The sequence below is a fragment of the Pan paniscus genome, chromosome 1 (genome assembly GCF_029289425.2).
Source record: "Pan paniscus chromosome 1, NHGRI_mPanPan1-v2.0_pri, whole genome shotgun sequence".
Classification (NCBI taxonomy): Eukaryota; Metazoa; Chordata; class Mammalia; order Primates; family Hominidae; genus Pan; species Pan paniscus.
The window spans coordinates 195,871,479-195,894,613 of NC_073249.2; the positions used below are offsets into that span (position 1 = coordinate 195,871,479).

General features: G+C 40.0%; 1 protein-coding gene and 2 non-coding genes across 40 annotated transcripts in view; all 3 read left to right on the forward strand.

The window, feature by feature from the left end:
• Positions 1 to 23,135, forward strand: part of PUM1 (pumilio RNA binding family member 1) — a 136,452-nt gene that overhangs the window by 99,745 nt on the left and 13,572 nt on the right. For 12 of the 38 annotated variants that reach the window (XM_034959785.3, XM_034959799.3, XM_034959800.3 and 9 more), the window contains 7 exons: positions 969 to 1,112; positions 2,002 to 2,298; positions 3,370 to 3,606; positions 14,327 to 14,594; positions 15,934 to 16,063; positions 18,036 to 18,170; positions 22,813 to 22,950. In XM_034959785.3, coding sequence (XP_034815676.1) covers positions 969 to 1,112; positions 2,002 to 2,298; positions 3,370 to 3,606; positions 14,327 to 14,594; positions 15,934 to 16,063; positions 18,036 to 18,170; positions 22,813 to 22,950 — 1,349 coding nt within the window. The remainder of the gene's footprint in view (positions 1 to 968; positions 1,113 to 2,001; positions 2,299 to 3,369; positions 3,607 to 14,326; positions 14,595 to 15,933; positions 16,064 to 18,035; positions 18,171 to 22,812; positions 22,951 to 23,135) is intronic. The other 26 variants (XM_034959853.3, XM_055103443.2, XM_034959801.3 and 23 more) reach the window with 7 other exon arrangements.
• On the forward strand, positions 45 to 117 carry LOC112438437 (small nucleolar RNA SNORD103/SNORD85). Its single transcript, XR_003026856.1, has one exon. It is a non-coding gene; the product is annotated as a small nucleolar RNA SNORD103/SNORD85 (small nucleolar RNA).
• LOC112438435 (small nucleolar RNA SNORD103/SNORD85) lies at positions 19,095 to 19,180 on the forward strand. Its single transcript, XR_003026855.1, has one exon. It is a non-coding gene; the product is annotated as a small nucleolar RNA SNORD103/SNORD85 (small nucleolar RNA).

Here is a 23,135-nt window from a genome sequence, read left to right on the forward strand (position 1 = left end):
ATGAGCAGTGCTTTCACCTTGCTTAGGCTTGTCATGATTTGGGGACTGGCAAGGATGATACACACTTGCCCTCACTTAGACTATAGTTCACTGATGAGAGCATTGTTCTGAGCCAGTCTTAAGTCATATTGGAGGTATCTAAATGTCCATGCAGCTTGGAATATGTGGTTTTTCCTTGGTGGATTATCTGTTTTCTGTTCCAGAATTAGGGATAGATGGAGTGGCCAAGCTAGTTTACAAGGCTTAGTCTTTATGTTCATGTTTGAACAGCATGATTAGTGAGAAATTTCTGGTATACCTTGATAGGGTCATCCCTTACATTTTTAAGGTTTCTCTTAAACCAATAGTAGGGGTCCTTTTTAGCTGCCTACCTCTGAGATACATGTTTATATAGATACATCTTGAATATATGTTGTTTTTGGTTCACTGTCAGCTGGTTTGGTGCTTTGCATGGGATTAGATGTAGTTTGATGTTCTACATGTGAAACAAGTCTTTGAGAGATGTCAGCGTATTTTTATGGACCTTTACTGATCATAGAGCATAGCCAATTTAACTGAGCCATTTATGAATTCAATAAATAACTTTAACCTGTTTCATTTGTTTTTTAGTTACTGAGCCTTTGTGTGTTCTTAGGAAGTCACCTGCAGTTTTTCATATGGCTTAAACTGGGATTTGGAGATTCTATCTCACATAATATTGAAAGATCATGTTATTTAAAGCCTATCTAGGTTTTTCCTGCTATTTTGCAGGATATTTGTTCTTAGATTATTATGTAGTATGAAAGTACTATGATTTTTATAATCATTTGTAGCCTCTGTTTATTCAACTATTTAAGAGATGGAGCCAGTATATAAATCTGGCCAATTCAACCTCAAAGCTGAGTTTGTGATTATTGACAATATGTTGGTGCCCAGGAGATACTTGTTTGTTTAACATATACATTTCTTTGTTGGCTTGATATTCCTAGGTTATCCGGTGTTGGCTCCTGCTGCTTACTATGACCAAACTGGTGCCCTTGTAGTGAATGCAGGCGCGAGAAATGGTCTTGGAGCTCCTGTTCGACTTGTAGCTCCTGCCCCAGTCATCATTAGTTCCTCAGCTGCACAAGCAGGTGAGCGCACATCTGAGTGGACTCCTGCCAGAGATCTAAAAGTGGCGACTGATAGTGAGATTCTTAAAGTATGTTGAAATAAACTTTTGGCAATTCTCAGTATATCGGTTCTACCCTGTAATGTTTCAAAAAGAGATCAGAAGCAATAAGTGACCTTAGTGGATTCTCCTTTTTGTTGGGGGGGTTGGTGGGTTGGGGGAGGGGTGGCATGTGCCAGCTGGTTAGAAGCAAGGTCTGAAGGTCTGGCTCCACTGAGAACATAGAAGTTGCATTACTCACACAAAATGGCTTTCTTGGCAGAAATCCAAGTCATTATTTTAAGATAATTTTAGAGGAGGGGTTGTTTTTTGCCACAGGGGCAGGAGTGGAGGACGTGGGAAAGAGTAGTGAGAAGTGACAAAATAATACATTTGGTTGGGAGGAGTAATAGTTTTTTACTTTAAGTGTTTATATTTATTTATTTTTTAATTAAGAACAATAACAGGAACATCTAGAAGACAGCAGTGTGCTAAAATAGGAATTTGAAGGATGTGTATGTGCATTACATGGTTCTAGAAGAAACCCTCAACATAGATATTTATGGAATTTAAGATTTTAGGAAGTAGTTGTATTTAATGGATACATTTGATGTTTATACCCCTTTTAATCTGTAGACTCTTAAAAGCAACGAGCATAGTGAACTTGTTCTAGTGGTATTTTGGGTTCAAATTGAAAGTAGAAACAGAAAATAGAAGCTTCATATGAAGGGATCAAAGACAGATTTGTATGGTTTGTGTCTGTTTTGAAAAAATAGGCAGCATTAAAAGATTTTTTGAAAAAAGATAAAAATGTAGTTTGGAAATGTGGCCAGTCCCTTTCATAGCCAAACGGTTTGCTTTCTTCTTCATAGCTGTTGCAGCAGCCGCAGCTTCAGCAAATGGAGCAGCTGGTGGTCTTGCTGGAACAACAAATGGACCATTTCGCCCTTTAGGAACACAGCAGCCTCAGCCCCAGCCCCAGCAGCAGCCCAATAACAACCTGGCATCCAGTTCTTTCTACGGCAACAACTCTCTGAACAGCAATTCACAGAGCAGCTCCCTCTTCTCCCAGGGCTCTGCCCAGCCTGCCAACACATCCTTGGGATTCGGAAGTAGCAGTTCTCTCGGCGCCACCCTGGGATCCGCCCTTGGAGGGTTTGGAACAGCAGGTAGAAATTAGACTGATATGCTCTTAAGACTGAATTTTAATTATTTTTACAATCCTTCTGGAATACTGGCAATGCATGGAACCACAGGCAGATCTGGACCAAGCCTTGTGGGAATCCAGCCATCCCACATAATCTGTGAGATGATAGACTATTGAAATCAAGTTATACAGATGGGACCTATTTCAATCCATGCTCATGTGGCTACTTACTTAATCAGTTTCTTTCAGGGATTTGAAATCTAGGGAAGATTTTTGCTGTATTTGGGAAAAATATTGAGGGAACTATAGAAATTGATATCAAAAACTGAGGGAGGAGGACTTACTAAAGATAGCAGAGCTGAAATACTCCACAACTGAGACTGAGCCGAGTTCTTGGCCTGCAGGCCTTAAAGAGTTACAAGTTTTCTTCAGTCTTTTGAGTAGAATTTAAGGTAGACATGTGGAAAATTAGGAGGAAGGATATTAGACCAAGATATTTTTAATGTTTTGATGAAAAAAGCAGGAGTGTAGTATGGTGAATAATGGGATAATTGCAGAGATTATAAAAAACAAACAAACAAAAGTGATCCCTAAATAGAAGGGCATGTGTGAAAGAAAGTATCTTAATTGGAATTGAGGGCAGCATTAACTCTCGATTGAACCCACTGAGAAAACAGGCTTTCATATAGAAGTCTTGTGTAGTGGGGCAGTACCCCATTTACAAATCTTTTTTCTGTATCCCATTTTTCTACTTGAACCTTTTCAATTGATGAAAGGCATTCTTCTAGTCCATTTTCTTCCACCTTTTCCATAGTTCATGTGGCCGTCAGAGCTTTTTAACCCTCCCTTATCCTATAATATACGACACCATAGGAAGGTAAATTTGGCATACGTTTGATGGTCATGTTAACCTGAGCCATGTCCTCTTTATTACTTATCTGCCCCTAGTACTGCTACATTAACAGTTAGGCTGTCTCTGCTGACAAATTTGCGGTGGTAAGGAGTCTGGATCAAAGTGTTAGGAACAGGTCACTGGGCTTGTTCTTCGAAGAACAGGCCTGTTCTTATCTGCATTGTTTTAATTCCATTTTAGTTGCAAACTCCAACACTGGCAGTGGCTCCCGCCGTGACTCCCTGACTGGCAGCAGTGACCTTTATAAGAGGACATCGAGCAGCTTGACCCCCATTGGACACAGTTTTTATAACGGCCTTAGCTTTTCCTCCTCTCCTGGACCCGTGGGCATGCCTCTCCCTAGTCAGGGACCAGGACATTCACAGACACCACCTCCTTCCCTCTCTTCACATGGATCCTCTTCAAGCTTAAACCTGGGTAAGAACCATTACTCTAACACCACCTTGAACTCTAGAACTCTCTTGCCACCGATGACATTACAAGAACTTTGCATAAGCAAAGGACAGTCCCTTTATACTAGAAGTGTCCTGGGTGTTCTGTGCCTTCCGTAAATACCTCATGTTATTCAGGCTGTACCTATAGATAGTATAGCAGTTTTGGCTTTATTATAGTTTGGGTACATTCCCTGTATATTCAGTTAGCTTTAGTATGAACATTTTATTCTTTGGCTACCTGTGAGAGTATTTCAATGTAAACAATATAAACACAGGTTCATTTCAGTGAAGCTAGGAAACACAGAGACAGAATTTAATCACCTAGTGTCACCACCTGAAATACCACCACAATTAATATTTTGCCTTATTTCCTTTCAAAATTTCCCCTCTGCTATATGTACATATAATATCTTGCTTTTTCACAAAAAGCATTTTATTTTTAAAATTTTGCCATATTTTAAAATATTTGTAAATATAAACTCTCAAACCATATAGTATGTTAATGAGGAGATGTATATTTCCCTGTTAAATATTTAGATTGTTTTATGCATGGGATTTTAAAATATTACCATCTAGATTCTAGAAAATAGGGAGAGAAAAAGAGGATCCCAAGCAGCAGGCTATAAGAATGAAAAGAAAATTATATTACCTTTTTTTTGGGTGGCAAATCTCTGAATCTTTCAGGACATGGGAGATGTTTTCTTATCTCAAGCATGGTGCATACTCCTCTCCCGCAGTTATGTATTAAGTTTAAAGTACTGATTTATTTGCTAGATCGGGAAAATTGAATGCTAGATGTAGAGTCACCATATAATGTGTCATGCAAACCAGAACACTTTTGTGAGTGGAAGGGGGTGCTATGAATAATTACTTGGTGATGATAGGCCTAAATCAGGACTGTCCTGGGCAAATCAGCACATGTGGCCACTTTACCAAGAAGATTCTGTTCTTAACCAGCGAGATTAAAAGTGGCTTCATGGACTCAGAAGTGAGAACTTGACTAAAAACAAACAGGATGCCTTCGTTTGGATAGGCAGACTAGAAAGTGATTTATAAGATTCAAGAGAAGTCTGAAGTGGGTAGGGTAATAGACTTATTATTCTAGACCTAGGAGTGATAGCTTTGAGTTTGAAAGAGGCGAGTTTCAAGTCAAAACTATGTTTATATATACACATTGGCATGTGTGTGCGTATCCTGAAGTTTTATACAGTAAGAACTTTAGTTGTAGAACTCATTTTCTCAGGTTATATATGAACATCACTTTATAAAAGTTACTGTGACATTCCTGATTAGTAGGTCCATAATAGGTAGACAGGGGGATGGGGTACATTGCACAACAGTGTTTCCTAGTGACACAATGCCTGGCTTTAAAGACTGGGGGTTAATGCAGAATCTGGAGAGAGCTGTCAAACTCCCAGTTTGATACGTGGCTAGAAGGAAGGAAGTAATGTTCACTGACCTGGCATTTACCTGCTGGTGTTAATGGTTTTGGGTCCTGTACATACAACACTGGAAGGTACAGGTATTATTTCGTGTCTCAGGACTTAAATATCTTGCCTAGCCTGTGTCATCTCAGATTTGAACAGATTTAGAATCAAGCCTTTTCGACTCCAAAGCATGCAGTTTCAGTGTATATCCTGTTACATGATATACTCAGGATATCTTGAACCAGTCCATTACCAAATCCAGAAATATGTATCTTTTAATTTCTTGGTTTAAAAACATGTGAACTATGTCATCCCATACTACATACTAAATAAACTGAACCTGCTAAGTTTTTTTTCATAAAGAGCCAGATAGTAAATGTTTTAGGTTTTATAGGCCAGATGGTGTCTGTAGTGAATATTTAACTCTGCTGTTGAAGTGTGAAAGCAACCACAGACAAAATGTAAATGAGTGAATACGTAGCTATCTTCTAATAAAACTGTATTTATAAAAATAGATGGGCCAGGCATGATGGCTCACATCTGTAATCCCAGCACTTTGGGAGGCCGAGGTGGGCAGATCACTTGAGGTCAGGAGTTCAAGACCAGTCTGGCCAACATAGTGAAGCCCCGCCTCTACCAAAAAATACAAAAATTAGCCAGGCATGGTGGCGTGTGCCTGTAGTCCCAGCTGCTTGGGAGGCTGAGGTGGGAGAATTGCTTGAACCTGGGAGACAGGCTGCAGTGAGCTGAGATCGTGCCACTGCGCTCCAGCCTGAGCAACAGAGTAAGACCCTGTCTCAAAACAAAATAAGATAAAATAAAATAAAAAGCTGTGGTTCCTTGGTGCGTGGAAATGGAGCCAGAAATACTACTATCATGCATGATACCTTTCCTCTTTCTAAAGCATCAGCAATTTAATTTAATGTAATACTACCTCTTAATTTTTGTTTTCCCTGTGAAGAAGGAAATAACTATTAGTGTGAGTTATTTCTTGTCAAATGACTTGTTGCCTGCCTAGTTTTATGTTTAACATAACTTCTCTTTGGAAACATTCACCTTGTTCAAGCAGTTTTTTAGTGTACATTTGCACTGGACTTCTGTTGTGTGTAGTGCATGTTTCGTACATGGCATTCCTGAGGAACTCTTTGTCTCAGTACAGCTTTGCCTCAGCTCAGTCTGTTTCCTCGAGAAAGTAGAGGTGTGCTACTTGGTTTCTAACAATCTCCATACAAAGGCCTTAAAGACATTTTAGTATAAGAAACTTAACATTTCTTTCTGGCCCACACCTAATATAGCTTCTGTAGTTAATACTACTTCACTGCTGCCACCAGCCATCAGCAGTGATGAGCAGCCATACTAAGCATTTTATATTCATTGTGTTGAATACTCAAAAGAACCCTTCACCCCTTAAAATTCAGCGTGGCTTAATTAATATTGCTAATGATATCGACCACAAAACTAGTGTTTGAATGCGCACATCAGCCTATATCTCGTGTGGATCTTTTCCCCATCTTGTCTTTTTTACACTTTGTCCCAGGAGGCAGATATGTGTTAGTATCTTTTAACAAAATCAGTGACCTGTTTAGTAATTTTTCCTATTATTTTTTAAAAAATCACTTATTGAGTGGCATGGTTTTTCATTACTGATTGTTTAAAGTTCAGACTAAAAACAAACCTTTTTGAGTTCTATTCCCCGCCGTTTTTATTGTTTGGGACAGGGTCTTGCTCTGTTGCCCAGACTGGAATGCAGTGGTGCTATCATAGCTCACTGTAACCTCAAACTCCTGGGCTCAAAGGATCTTTCCACCCCAGCTTCCCAAGTAGCTGGTACTGTAAGCACACACCACCACACCCAGCTAATTAAAATAAATTTTTTTTTTTTTTTTTTGTAGAAACTAAGTCTTGCTATGTTGGTCAGGGTGGTCTCGAACTCCGGGCCTCCAGTGATCCTCTTGCCTTGGCCTCTCAAAGCACTAGGATTACAGATGTGAGCTACTATTCCTGGCTCCTTTTTTTCTTTATTTTATTTTATTTATTTTTTTGAGATAGAGTTTCACTCTGTGGCCCTGGTTGGAATGCAGTGGCGTGATCTCGGCCCACTCCAACTTCTGCCTCCCGGTTCAAGTGATTCTCCTGCCTCAGCCTCCCAAGTAGCTGGGATTACAGGCACGTGCCACCATGCCCAGCTAATTTTTTATTTTTAGTAGAGATGGTGTTTTACTATGTTGGCCAGGCTGGTCCCTTTTTTTTTTCATTTTTAAAATGTTGTCTTTTAAAATGCACTAGTTTTTTATTTTGATGAGGTCCAGTTTATCTTGGTTTTGGAATAGTATCGAAGAAATCTTTGCCTAACTCAAACTCTTGGGGGAATATTTTCTCATGTTTTGCTCTAAAAAAATTTATTGTTTTATCTCTTAAATATAAGTCTGTGATCCATTTTGAGTTAATTTTGGGTGTCAGGTCAGGGTTCATCTTTTTGCACATGCATTTCTAGTTGTCCTAGCACCATTTTCCTTTGTAATTTTGGTGTGCAGGTCTTGCACTGCTTCTGTTAAATTTATTCCTAACTGCATATATTTTTGATGCTATTACAAATAGAATTGTGTTCTGGTTTTATCTTTTGATAGACTATTGCTTGCTTATGGAAATACAATTGGTTTTTGTATATTGATCTTATATACTGTGGCCTCGCTGTAGTTGTTTATTAGTAGTTCTAATGGTTTTTGGGTGGATTCTGTAGGATTTTCTACATATAAGATCATATCATCTTAAGAATAAAAGCCATTTCCCAATCTGGATGACTTTTCTTTTTCTTGTCTGATTGCACTGTGTAGAACCTCCAGGACAGATTGAGAATCCCAAGTCAAAAATCTGAAATGCTGCAAAACCAAAACATTTTTGAGCATCAACAATGTCTTTGTTGAAAGTTAACAAAGCTCAAAGGAAATGCTCATTGGAGCATTTAGAATTTTTGATTTTCATATTAGGATGCTCAGCTGGTAGATATAATGCAAGTATTCCAAAATCTGAAAGACTTTGAAATCTGAAACACTTCTGGTCTCAAGTACTTTGGATAAAGGGTACTCAACCTGGACTGTGTTAAATGGAAGAAATAAGAGCACACATCTTTCCCTTGTTCCTGATCTTGGCAGGGGGTGGAGGTAAAGTGTTTGTCTTTTACCATTAAGCATAATCACAGTTGGTTTTTAGTAGATGCCCTTTATTAGGTTGAGAAAGTTTCCTTCTAGCCTAAGTTTATTGAGAGTTTTTGTTGCAAATGGGTTTTAGTTTTTGTCAAGTGTTTTTTATGCCCTTTTTTTTTTTTTTTTTTTGAGCTGGAGTCTTGGTCTGTCTCCCAGGGTGGAGTGCAATGGTGCAATCTCGGCTCACTGCAACCTCTGCCCCCTGGATTCACACCATTCTCCTGCCTCAGCTTCCCAAGTAGCTGGGACTATAGGTGCCCACCACCACGCCCGGCTAATTTTTTGTATTTTTTGTAGAGATGGGGTTTCACAGTAGTGTCAGCCAGGATGGTCTCGATCTCCTGACCTCATGATCTGCCTGCCTTGGCCTCCCAAAGTGTTGGGATTACAGGTGTGAGCCATCTCGCCCGGCCATTTTTTCTGCATTAATTGACGATCATGTGGCTTTTATCCTGTATTCCGTGAATGTGGTATGTTACATTAATTGATTTTCAGATATTAATCCAATCCTGCATTCCAGATATACATCTTAACTGACGATCATGTGGCTTTTATCCTGTATTCTGTGAATGTGGTATGTTACATTAATTGATTTTCAGATATTAATCCAACTCTGCATTCCAGATATACATCTTACTTTGGTCATGTTCGATTTGGTGTGTTTGTATTTTTGTTGAGGATTTTTGAATCTGTATTAATGAAGGATGTGTGTTTTTCTTTCTCGTGAGGTGTGTGTTGTGGCTTGGTGTCAGGGTGATACTGACCTCATAGCATGAACTTCGAAGTGTACCATCCCTCTCTATTTTCTGGAAGAGTTTGTGGAGTACTAGCATTATTTCTTTAAACATTTGATAAACTTGACCAGGTAAGCCAGTCTTAGCCTGGGCATTTATTTGTAGTAAGATTTTTACTTAACCCATTTCTTTACATCTTATAGGTCTTATAGGTTCAGATTTTTATTTCTTCTTGAGTCAGTTTTGATAATTTGTGACCTTCTAGGAATTTGTCCATTTCATCTAAAATGCCAAATTTATTAGCATAAAATGTACTATTTTAATAAGTGAAATATCTCTCTCAATCTTCCTCTCCCATCTTCCCCATACATGCATATATACCCATGAATGTGTACATATAAAATATGTTGTGACCCTGAACAAGGCAGATGTTGCAAGTATTTATTTTGTTTGACTTATGTGTTACATGTCTCAATTTAACAGTATTATTAATCAGTTAATAAATATGAATTTTCTTAACAACTAGATCTGTAACTCTCATTTGTGGTTTATATGTGGGTTACATAGAAAACCTTAAACTCTCACCTATAACTGAAACATCCATGTCTAGTAAATTCTACTTCCCATCTCAAAGAGAAAAAAAGTAAGGGATGTGGATATGAGTGTCCCCAAAGACTGACTGTAATGGTTTCATGCCCTGCCTACCCATGGATCTCTTTATCCTACTCCCCCACCCTTTCTCACCCCTCATTTCTTAGAATGCTTCTCCATGCTTACAGTTTTTTGCACAGTCCCCTGGCTGTATCATTTAAAAACTCTTAAACATCAAGAGGTAGCAGGTACAGTTTTTTGTTGACGACACCCAGGCTTTTCATTTGCCCTGGAAGAAAAGTGTTGTGGTTGTTCATTACTTCAGAAATGAAATATATAATAGTAAAAATGAGCTCAAAAGTTCATAAGCTGTCTAGGGCAAAAGAATGAAAGCATTTATAACTAAATTTCAATTTAGTTCTAAACTTAGTTCTAAACTAAAAAGCATTTAGTTTCATTATTGTGATAGAAGTATTATCTTCTCAAAATGTATTCTTTCTGTCCTTTATCTTCAGGGTTTTATACGCCTTTTAGTTTTTTAGGAAAAGCACAGCTCAAACACAAAATACCTTTCTCTGTCCTTGCTTGAACTGAAGGAGAAGTTTCTAAGTTACTGGCCAGTAAGCAGTAGTCATGTATGTGTTTAGGTATTTCCCCATTCTGAATTGAAATGAATATTTTGTGATTTCTCACTTGGTTCTCTGAAGGAGACTTATCAGCTGTAAAACCAACCATGTGACAATTAACGTATTTTGGACTCCTTATTAATCATGCACTAAGATGATCAGTTTTCAGGGTTATTTAATTTAGAGCTACCTTGGTGTTGTGTTGGAGAATGAATTGGAGAGAACTTATTTTTAAAACATTTTGATGAACATTGTTCCTTCTGGTTGTATTAAACACAGAACTAGATACTGGGGACCATGGGAATTTTTCTTTAAAAGTGGGAAGGCAGGGCTTTGCCCATTAGGCATCTATTAGATCCATGAGTACAAAAAGCAAGTAAATGATAACATTTGACGTAGCATGGGCATGACATACTACATGACCACTGGCAGAAATCCCTTATATACAATTATGCAAAATAGCTGAAGCACTTATTAATTTAAATAAAACATTTAAGCCCTTACTGTCTGTGGAAAGTTGTCATAGGACACACTCCTATGAAATCCACCACTGTCCCTTTGAAGCCTTATGAGAAATGTTTCTTTTAAAACAGTTGCAAATTTAAACACTTCCAGAGTGTTGCACCCAAACCCCCAGAGCTATAGTGGTTTGGGTGCAAGTACATGTTGGTATTCAGACTATTGTGAATCGGAAAGCACGTTTGTGCATTCGCCATCTTAATGAGATTCAGTCAACAAATACTTACTGATGGTCAGATATTTATTTACTATTTGTCATGCATTTTTTTCAAAAACAAGATATTACAATTTAGAGCAAAAATTTAAGCTTTGGCTTAATGTTGAAAGAAGTACTGCTTGGCTCAAACAAAATATGTCTGTGAACTGTCAGTTTGCCATTGCCATTTATAATTTAGTACCTGGGAAAATTTCGCTTCAGAGATGTCTATATTTCTTAGTAATAAAAGCTGTGTGTGTGTGTGTGTGTGTGTGTGTGTGTGTGTGTGTGTGTGTGTGTATGTGTATGAATGTCCTTGTAGTATGTACTTGTCTGACATCTAAGGAGATGAGAGGCAAAAATCAAAACTTCACGGTAAATGTATTAACCGTTTTTGTAGGCGTATTAACTGTTGTTCAGTTCAGTCCTGTGTGTGGATTAGTCATTATGTTTTTGCCCATAATAACAGAACATCCAACAAAGAGTGGCTTAAACAATAAGTGCATTTATTGGCCTTTATAACTGGAAGTATAGTGGTAGGGCAGTGTTCAGGGTTGGTTTGTCTTGTCATTAAACATTGTCACCAAGGACCTGGCTCCTTTATAATTTACCTTCCATTTTGGTCAGTGACCAGTTTCTTAAAATCCCTTTAAATTGTTTTCAAAACATTGTGTGTTCGCCCCATACCTTCTTCTTTGGCATGTTTGTTGCTATTGCCACACTTTCCCCATACCTGCCAACCTACCCTGTTACCACCTCTTTGTCCATTTCTCTCCAGCCTCAGACAGGTAAGACAGAATTGTTTCTGAAATGGAATAAAGAACAGTCTTGGCTGGGCGCCGTGGCTCATGCCTGTAATCCCAGCACTTTGGGAGGCTGAGATGGGCGGATCACATGAGGTCAGGAGTTTGAGAGTAGTCTGGCCAACATGGTGAAACCCCATCTCTACTAAAAGTATAAAAATTAGCCGGGCGTGGTGGTGCACACCTGTAGTCCCAGCTACTTGGACGGCTGAGGTGGGAGAATTGCTTCAACCTGGGAGGCGGAGATTGCAGTGAGCTGAGATTGCACCATTGCACTCCAGCCTAGGTGACAGAGCAAGACTCCGTCTCAAAAAAAACAAAAAACAAAACAAAAAAAAACAGTCTTATGACTGCTGTTTTCTTTTCAGTTAATCTCCTTTCTTCCTTAAAAAAATCACTTTTCATTTGAATTCAGAAATACTGTGGAATTTGACAAGAATGTTCTGTAGAACAAGAAAACTTGATGAAACTGAGTCAGAAAATGAATTTCAGACCCCGAAAGGGCCTTGACCCTGGAGTCAAGAGCCCTGTTCTGAATTCTGGCCATGACAATTTTGGGTTTTGTATCTTTGGATGAACATTTCATCTCTCTGGGCTTAATTTTCTGTTACATAAATGGGAGTTGCAAACTCCTTTTCCAAAATGCCAGTGAGAATTCCAGAGAAAGTGTATATGAAAAACTTCTAACATAGAATTGGGCTTAGGACAAATACTCAGTAAATATTTTACAAATTTCTGCATTGAGTCATTTTCTTTTGGTTTCATCACTTTGATTGAGACCCAGACTTTTGAAGCTGGGCCCTGGAATTCTGTGAAGTCCAGCCTGGGTATCTTTTTGTGGCTACCATTAAACCCCAAACCAGACATTTATTAAGACTTGTGAAGAGTTGAGAAGTAGTTAATATTGGATGACTTTTCTCGTGGATTTTTAATTGTTATTCATCTAAACTTTTTGTGGTTTATGTAATATTTCTTACCTCCTTTGGCCTTTTGTTTAAAAGGTGGTGGGGGAAACAACCCCAGAAAGGCTTGGCATCTTTTTTCTATTGCAATCAAAATTTAAAATGAAATAAAATAAGAACTGTTTTTTGTTTTGTTTTGTTTTGGTTTGGTTTTTTTCTTTTTTAGATGGAGTCTTGCTCTGTCGCCCAGGCTGGAGTGCAGTGGCACGATCTCGGCTCACTGCAAGCCCTGCCTCCGGGGTTCGCCATTCTCCTGCCTCAGCCTCCCAAGTAGCTGGGATTACAGGCACCTGCCACCACGCCCAGCTAATTTTTTTTTTTTTTTTTTTGTATTTTTTAGTAGAGTCGGGGTTTCACCGTGTTAGCCAGGATGGTCTTGATCTCCCGACCTTGTGATCGGCCCGTCTCAGCCTCCCAAAGTGCCAGGATTACAGGCGTGAGCCACCGTCCCTGGCCTGTTATTTTGTTATTTTAAAATACTCATAATTTATTATGCTGCTATACTGTTTTTTTCTGTTTGTTTGTTTTTGTTTTTGTTTTTGTTTTTTTTTTTTGGAGACAAGGTCTTGCTCTGTTGCCTAGACTGGAGTGGAGTGGTGCAATCATGGCTTACTGCAGCCTCGACCTACTGGGCTCAGGTGATCCTCCTATCTCAACATCCCAAGTAGTTAGGACTACAGGTGTGTATCACCACACCCAGCTAATTTTTTATTTTTATTTTTTTTTAGAGATGGGGTCTCTGTCTGTTGTCCAGGCTGGTCTCGAACTCTTAGGCTCAAGCCATCCTCCTGCTTCGACTTCCCAAAGTGTTGGGTTTACAGACATCAGCCACCACGCCTGGCCTGCTATATGTTTTGATACGCCTTTTGGTCATATGTTTGTTTTATCTGTGATTCACAATTATTCCCTTGTCACCCATCAAAACAGCATTATCAGTGGCATGAAGGTTGTTGAAACTACAGTCATTTCAGGCTGTGTCACAATAGAAATTGTTAAGAGCTGTCCATTTGTAATGAAAACTCGAAAATTTTTCATTTTTAAGGCATCTCCTGTCTTGTACTCATTATGTCTCATCCATGGCCTGGAATGTCTTAGTGATTTTCACACTTCTATTTAGTGGCAAAATCATTCCTTCAAAGACAGCTTTTTCATGGGATCCCCTGTATAAACCAGACCAATCTGGATGCCTGATTTTTTAGAGTGGGTTTCAGATGGAAATGGGGGTTATTCAAGAATGAAAGGAATCTCCGCAGATCTCAGAATGGAAAACCACTCCAGTCTGAGTTTGTTTTGCATTTTCTGAGTTTTTATTGCTGGTGCTCAGGTGCTAGGTTCACCTGGTAGGCACATTTCTTCCTCATTTCATTTACTAGGGGCCATGCTAACTGTTGCTCCAGCCTTACTAGCAGTCTACCATCAACAGTAAAAGCATTCCCTTCTCAATCTTTGTGCAAAAGTTTCCTTCCAGGTTGTTGAGTTGACCCACGAAAGTCATGACGCTAATAGAATTGTCTTGACACAAAAACAACAGCATTGAAGAAATCAGAAATGGTGCAGGCTTTCGGGTGTGGGAATGCTTTTTTCTCTCTTGAATGAAGTTGCTGAAGAGTGGTCTTAAGTTATCCTGTTCTGTAACCAACAGGAGGACTCACGAACGGCAGTGGAAGATACATCTCTGCTGCTCCAGGCGCTGAAGCCAAGTACCGCAGTGCAAGCAGCGCCTCCAGCCTCTTCAGCCCGAGCAGCACTCTTTTCTCTTCCTCTCGTTTGCGATATGGAATGTCTGATGTCATGCCTTCTGGCAGGAGCAGGCTTTTGGAAGATTTTCGAAACAACCGGTACCCCAATTTACAACTGCGGGAGATTGCTGGACATATAATGGAATTTTCCCAAGACCAGCATGGGTCCAGGTGAGTACTTGGCTTTGGCACTTTAAGGTACCCGAAATTGTAATGCCTTAACTGTCTTGGCTCAGATGGGTATCTACTTAAATAAATTGCCATATAGTAATTTTTTAAAAGCGTGCCTCTTAGTTTGCATCACATTATTTCATAGGGATTTAAGAAACAAACATGAACACAAAGACATACATACACTTTGGCTGCTTTAAGCATTATGAAGAATCTTTTGCTCTCAAAGAGTTGCTATTCAAATACAAGTTTGATCTAGGGTGCTGAGGAGTAAGACAGCTCTACCACCTTTCTTTGTTGTTCCACTCTGTAGAAGTGACAGTCTATGTAGAGACGAGAGAAGAAACTATTATAGAAGACAGAATTTGGTTTGGTTTACCCCTTCCTGTTGGGCTGCTGCGGTGGGCTTCACAGAAAGCGAATCTGGTCCTGGGGATAGAGCATAATTATGGTGACAACACCCATCCTTCTTTCCCATTTCTGTTTCTGTTTCTTTCTCTGATACTGTGTCCAGTGAAACAGTTTCTACAGAAGCTACCTCCTCCTTAAGTTCTGCCAGCTTGCTACTGGGCCAAAATTTCTCATATTTGAATTCTATAGGCTAGATTCAGAGGCAACATGATTTTCCTGATAGTGGTCATTTGGACTGAAAAAAGGCAGACTGTTACTACTTCAGAAGATAATGAATACTGTTTTGTTTTTGTTTTTTTGTTTTGTTTTGTTTTGTTTTTTTGAGACAGAGTCTTGCTCTGTCACCCAGGCTGGAGTGCAGTGGCGCAATCTTGGCTCATTGCAAGCTCTGCTTCCCGGGTTCACGCCATTCTCCTGCCTCAGCCTCCCGAGTAGCTGATGAGTACTGTTTTATATGAAAATAAGTTAAAGAATATAGTAAGGACTGTAAGCTTTGAGTTCATTGATGTGAGGCTGGTTTCTAAAGGAAAAAAGTCAAGTAGGGTACATGTTGTGTTATGTCTCCCTCCACCCCTCCTCTCTTCCTGCACCCCTGCCCCCCCCCTCCCCCCCCCCCCGCTTTCATCTTCCCTCCCACCTTGCACATAAATAAGATTCAGTATGCATGCCCTACTGGAATGAAATGTGCCAACATTTATATGTAATTTTCAAAGCTCAATTAAGTTAGGACCTTCTTCCTCTATTTAAAAACTCTTCAAGGGAGTTCAAGTGATTCATTCAAATAAAGTTTGGTTTATTGTGTGCATGTGTGTGCACACATGCTCACTCACATGTTTCAGAAAGGATGCAGTCTATAAACTGAGGTACACTGATGTATCTCCAGATCTTCCTTCAGTGCTGTGATTGCCCTTTTTACTTTGTACTTCAGGTTCATTCAGCTGAAACTGGAGCGTGCCACACCAGCTGAGCGCCAGCTTGTCTTCAATGAAATCCTCCAGGCTGCCTACCAACTCATGGTGGATGTGTTTGGTAATTACGTCATTCAGAAGTTCTTTGAAGTAAGCCTTTGTTCTTTCTATCCTTTGACTTAAGAGAATCTGCAGAGCATTTTGATTTTCATTAGCCTTTTTAAGCATAGCAGTCCCATTCCAGTCCTCAGAATGAAGGGTGTGTGGTCTTTTTGAAGAGGTTTTTAGTGTTTTTCCAATTCATTAGCAGCAGTCTATCTATTCTGTATGGTTTAAATATCCGAGCAGATAATGCCAATCTATTTTGGAAATGTGTTTCGAAAACTGGTGTCCCCATTTAGGACCCAGCACATTATTTCAGATTGTTATAATAGTTTCACAAAACGTGTCACTTAAGGAGGAAATAATCCTTGTAAAGTAGTTTTAGCAGGATCACAATAAAATATTGCCAAAAACAAATTTTTCTAAGGTTCTTAGAGAATTGTCTTTGGACACCGACTCCAGTATGTTTCATTATCAGCTAGGGTCACAAGAATTGTTAAATGCTGCTTCTTGGCTGATCGTTTGGCCTTGATTTCTTATTTTACTTCTGTTAATTTGAATAATGTTCACTTGTTTTATCATTGTCTTTGGAAAGAATGAGATTGTTAGGTTAATGTCTTTTTCCTCTAGTAAGGTAAAATTTCAGAGAGGCAGGGATTTTTTTGCTTACCATTGTAGCCCTTACTATCTGGTATTGGCAACCCTAAGGTATAGACGCAGAATGGCACAAAACTTCGAGATGAGGAGGAGTCTGGTATGGGGAGGAAAATGCTGGAATTCTGCACATTACCTACCACAAAACAAATTTGTAAATGTCTTAACATCTCATCCTGTTTGATTTGTATGAAGATGAAAAACTGACGTACTCAAGTTTTACCTTCCCAAGTTTTTTCATGAAGACTTATGTTTTTTCACCCTGAATTCTTCAGCTTTGGACTAAGAAACCAATCTAAACATGACTTTTGTATTTTTGATTTTAGAATGACTTTGCACTGCCATTTTGTCACATATATAAAAATACTGAGCTCTCTAGTTCTGGAGGCTGATGCACCTTGGGGTGACAACATGTACAATGGATTATAGCCATATGATTTGGACCAAGCTTGAGAACTTCTCTGGATCTTAGTTTCCCTTGGGAGAATGAGGAGGTTGGATGGGCTGAGAATTCATAAAGTCTCCTCCAATCTCATGATTATGTGATTGAAATGAAAATAATAAGCCAAGGATGGAAAATCATTCTAAGTAGAATTTTAACATTGTGTAGCCTTACTTCTTGATTCTACTGATTTTTCCCCTCCCAACTCTGTTACCTTGTGTAAATAGGAGAAAAAAAAAATCAATTCTCTTAATGATGTAGAATACTATTTCAAAACAGTGTGTCCATGTGTGCTTTGGCAGTAAGAGTGTAGGATTCTTTTTTTTGACACACAGTCTTGCTCCATTGGGCAGGCTGGAGTGTAGCGGTGCTATCTCAGCTCACTGTAACCTGTGCCGCCTGGGTTCAAGCGATTCTCCTGCCTCAGCCTCCGGAGTAGCTGGAGTTAACAGGAGCGTGCCACCATGCCCGGCCAATTTTTGTGTTTTTAGTAGAGGCGGGATTTTGCCATGTTGGCGAGGCTGGTCTCAAACTCCTGACCTCAGGTGATCCGCCCTCCTTGGCCTCCCAAAGTGCTGGGTTTACCGGTGTGAGCCACTGCACCTGGCCAGATTCATTTAATAGTATGAATTAATGACAGCTTTGAGGAATTATGTGTTTGCTTAGCAGATATTAATAGTGAAACTACCTATTTTTGGGTATCCGAGAAACTTCTTAACATTAAAAAGGGTTACTCATAATTAGAGATCGAGAACTACTGGCTTGAAGAAGCAATGGCTCTTTAAATAAAAGGTTTAGTTAATCATGGGTATCAGGGCTAAAAGAGGTTATGCCAGTGGTTGATGCAGAATAATGAATGCTTTGCTTTCTCTGGTTTATTTCCTTCTACTTAAGTAATGGTGTTTACCCACACATTATGTCTAGTTTGGCAGTCTTGAACAGAAGCTGGCTTTGGCAGAACGGATTCGAGGCCACGTCCTGTCATTGGCACTACAGATGTATGGCTGCCGTGTTATCCAGAAAGCTCTTGAGTTTATTCCTTCAGACCAGCAGGTAATTGTAAGTTTCCCCTTTAACTTTTCTCTTGGTGTTTGATGTTTCTCCATGGTACATGTAGTGAACCCTGTAATTCTGTCAATTTTCAGTTTTCTTTTATGGTTTTGCATTGTTGCTTATGGCTGCCTTTTTGTGCATGGCAAGCATGAACTGTGCAAATAATTTAAACTTATTGTAGATCAAGTATCTTGTATTAAAACCTGTGGTATCCAATACTCTTCCATTGGCTAGAACTTAGCCTTTAATAGGTTCAATTTTATAAGTGGTTTTTTTTTCCATGAATAAAGCAGGTAAAATACTAATAAGCCATCATTTTCTCCAACAAGTCAAACTTTCATCCAACCCACCTTCCATATTTTTTTACTCCTTCTCTCCTGTTCTTTCATCCCACCAACATCTATTGAACAAAGGCCTGCCCAGCATGGTGCATAGCCTGGTACATTGACGTGAAGCCCACTCTGTGCCAGACTTCATCAGCACAGAGATGACTAACACCTGATCCCTGCCCACAGAGTGCATTCTGGTGGGGAAGAGCCATGGTGGTGAGCAGTGGTGAGGACATGAGAAGGACCCCTCACCCTTCCCAGAGTCCCTGAGGGCCGGCTTTGCAGGAGAAGGCAAGGCTAAAGAAGAGTTAGACAGGGAAGAAGGAACAGAAATGAGAATGCTTAGGTGCTGTGAGTGGGGAACTGAAAGAGAAGTCACCTGAACAGGCCCACAGCTTCTCGACAAGTCACGGCGTGGGTCCAGTGAGCACTGCAGACACCACAGGGCCCAGGAGGCAAAACAGACCCACAGGCAGGGTGTGCTACAGTTGTGTTTGTGCTAGGCAGTGCCTCCAGCCTCCGGTGCTTCTCATCTGAACCTGCAGCTTTTGGGCTCTGAACTCACTGAGCCCTTCTCAATTGAGGGGTTGGTTGGCCATTGTCTGGCAATGATGACCCACTTGCCCTCACTGAGAACAAAGTTCGGTAATGAGAATCTTTGTTAATGGACTCAAGTTCTGAGCCAGACAAGACACCCACCACCCCTGAGTCAAGCTAAACCAATCCAAACCACTGCACTGGTGTTGGCAGTGGCAATTGAAGGCTGAAGAAGTCCAAAGTTTTTAAAGTGATAAGTTTCAAAGGTATGTGCCACGATGCTGGTGAAGGGAGAGAGGAATGTTGGAGATAGAGCAGGTCTGGAGTTCATTTATTCAGTGCTTAGTACTAGAGATGTAGCATTAATAAGAAAGTATAAGTAATTAGAAGCAAGTGTGAAGCTATTTTAAATTTTCTTTTAATGTTCAGATCATTGCCAATTTTAATTTTTCTTGGATTTTCATAGACAGTTGAATTTTTCTTCTTTAATTTTCTTGTTTTTCTTTCTTTCTTTTTGGAGACAAGATCTCACTCTGTCACCCAGGCTGGAGTGCAGTGGCACAATTGTCCTTGTTGCGACCTCAACCTCCTGAGCTCAAGTGATCCTCCCATCTTAGCCTCCTGAGTAGCTGGAACTACAGGCATATGCCACTTCCCCTGGTTAATGTGTGTATTTTTGGTAGAGATGGGGTTTCACCACGTTGCCCAGGCTGGTCTTGAACCCCTGGGTTCAATTGATTTGGCCTCCCAAAGTGCTGGGATTACAGGTGTGAGATACCATACCCAGCTATCGTTCTTTCCTGTGTTATATTTTTGCACATATTTTTTCTGGTCATGTTTCTCTGTGGTGTCTTGTTTTGGGCCTGACTTATGCTTCCTACCCTTTATTATTTTACTCTTCTCTAGATGCAAGTTTGCCATTTTAGGTAAAATTAACTCATCTTTGTTGGAATTTTTATTTCTTCTGGATCACAAAAATATCCAGGGAAGCCATCTCTCCTTCATTTTGTTTATAAGTATTCTTTGACTTTATTTTTGTATAAGCTTCATTGTCATAATTATTCCCACAATTCCCATCATTCCTATAATTGTATTTTCAGAGTAAATTATTCTCTTCTGGGCCCAGCACAGTGGCTTATGCCTGTAATCCCAGCACTTTGGGAGGCCAAGGTGGGTAGATTGCTAGGGCCCAGGAGTTTGAGACCAGCCTGGGCAGCATAGTGAAACCCCATCTCTATAAAAAGTTGGCTGGGCATGGTGGTGCACTCCTGTAGTCTCAGCTGCTTGGGGTGCTAAGGCAGGAGGATCGCTTGAGCCCGGGAGGTTGAGGCTGCAGCGAGCAGCCTGGGTGACAGATCCTAAGAGACCCTGTTTCAAAAAAAAAAAAAAATTTATTCCCTTCTGACACTTGGTTAATCACTGTGTCTCTTGCCTTTTGCTTCTTTAGCCCCTGCCAGTGTAATCTTTAATTTAATTAGATGATATCTTAGTTGCTTTGAGGTACTCAACATTTGGGCATTTAAGACATTGTATTCATTAACACCACTATTTTGATGTGACTTGCAGTCTTCTAACATAAATCCACTGGCAGCACAGTTTAGCCAATGTACAGAGATTGGAGACAGCAGGGAAACTGGGCAGGAGGCACCAGGTATAGCCATGGTGCAGGCATTTAATTTCAAGATACCTAAGACCTGGGGCAATGAGTTTGGGGGAAGGGCTCCAGTCAAAATCCCAGTGTCTCTCTTTCTATATATCCTGTCACCATCACCCATTTCCTACTCACAGACTTAGTTTCTGGCCATTTCGTTTACTTCCTTTGTTTGCACACTTTTCATTAATTGAGAACCATTCCTGCTGACTCTGCAGTCACTGTGACCTAGTAGGAAGATCATAGGTGTTGGAGTCACAGCTTAGGCTAGAATTCTAATTCTGTCACTTTCTATCCATAGTTTGAAATATGTGACTTAAGCCTCCTCTGTCTCAGTTTCTTTTATATACCAGCAGAGGTGGGGTGTTCAGGATAATGTATTGTTGACAGTTTGGTTTACTGACATAGTGGTTTACCATACAGTTCAGCCAGATTGCTTGGGTTTGAATGTTGGGAATCTAGGTCTATAGTTTTGTAAGTCTTTTAATTTGCCTCTTCCTTGGTGTCTCCATCTATGGTGGTGTCCACTCCGTAAGACTGTTAGGAAAATTTAATTAAAACATGTTACACGGTTAGAGGTATGCCTAACCAGGGGTAAACTCTAGCTTAATTAGTATCATTACTAGTCATACTTTACAGGGTTATCATAATAAAAACACGATTAATTGTATGTGAAATTCTTTAGTTTGGTTTAGTTTTATTTTTAGAGACAGGGTGTTGCTCTGTCACCCAGGCTTCTGGTGATGTTACTGTAGCTCACTGCAGCCTCAAACTCCTGGGCTCGGGTGATCCTCCCACCTCAGCCTCCAGAGTAGCTGGGATTATGGCTGTGTGCCATGTAGAAATTCTTTAATACAGTGTGCAAATAGCCCCTGACTTATGATTTTTCAAAACTGTACTTTGAATCTTTTTTATTGTTTTTATTATATATATGTATATAAGTATATATATAAAATAATTTTTTTTTTTTTTGAGACAGAGTCTCGCTCTGTCGCTCAGGCTGGAGTGCAGTGGCACAATCTCGCCTCACAGCAACCTCCGCCTCCACGGTTCAAGAAATTCTCCTGCCTCAGCCTCCCGAGTAGCTGAGATTACAGGCACGCACCACCATGCCCAGCTAATTTTTGTATTTTTAGTAGAGATGGGGTTTCACCATCTTGGCTAGGCTGGTCTCGAACTCCTGACCTTGTGATCTGCCCACCTAGGCCTCCCAAATTGCTGGGATTACAGGCATGAGCCACTGCACCTGGCCTATGATTTTTTTTTTTTAATTATAGGCTCTGTGATAAATAATTTTGTCCAACTCTAGGGTACTGTAAGTGCTCTGAGCACTTCTGAGGGCCTAGGATTAGCTATGATGTTCTGTAAATTAGGGATATTTAAATGCATTTTTTAGTTAATGATATTTTCAACTTATAACAGGTTTATTGGAATGTAATTCTTTTCTAAGTTAAGGAGTATCTGTTCCTGATGTAGGCTTCTTTGTATTTGAAGATGTCTACCCTTTATTTTTTTTTAAGCTCTAGGAGTTGGCCGGGTGCGGTGGCTCATGCCTGTAATTCCAGCACTTGGGGAGGCCAAAGAGGGCAGATCTCCTGAGGTCAGGAGTTCGAGACAGCCTGGCCAACATGGCAAGACCCCGTCTCTAGTAAAAATACAAAAATTAGCCAGGTGTGGTGGTACACACCTGTAATCCCAGCTACTCGGGAGGCTGAGACAGGAGAATTGCTTGAACCTGGGAGGCGGAGGTTGCAGTGAGCTGAGATTGTACCACTGGACTCTAGCCTGGGTAACAGAGCAAGACTCCGTCTCAAAAAAAATAAAATAAAACACAAAAGCACTCTTAAGAGGCTTTTCTTTGTTTTTTGTTTTTACAGGTGTGAGATCTTTTTGGTTACTGGTTATTGTTACAGTAAATTTATTGTTGGAAATTTTACTGTAAATTGGCTAATGTCTGAAAAGACTCAGGTCCTCATTTGTTTCCTTGTTGTCATTGTTCCACAGCTGCTATTCCACTTTCATCATCACAGATTCTCTGTTCAGTAGTGCTTTCATGTTTGGTGAAAAGAATATTCTTTGTCCACATGTTTGCTTGTTGTGATTCTGGTGGTGCTTTCTTTGTCTCCAATAGAATGAGATGGTTCGGGAACTAGATGGCCATGTCTTGAAGTGTGTGAAAGATCAGAATGGCAATCACGTGGTTCAGAAATGCATTGAATGTGTACAGCCCCAGTCTTTGCAATTTATCATCGATGCGTTTAAGGGACAGGTAAGTGACCCAGGAGAGAAATAATGGAAACAAATTTATTTCCTTTGTGAGCAGAAAACAGAGTAGGATTTGTGGCATGTTCTCAATATGCTTAATGTACTTTATTTTTTTTGAGACTGGATCCCCCTCTGTTGCCCAGGCTGGAGTGCAGTGGCACCATCACGACTCACTACAGCCTTGAACTG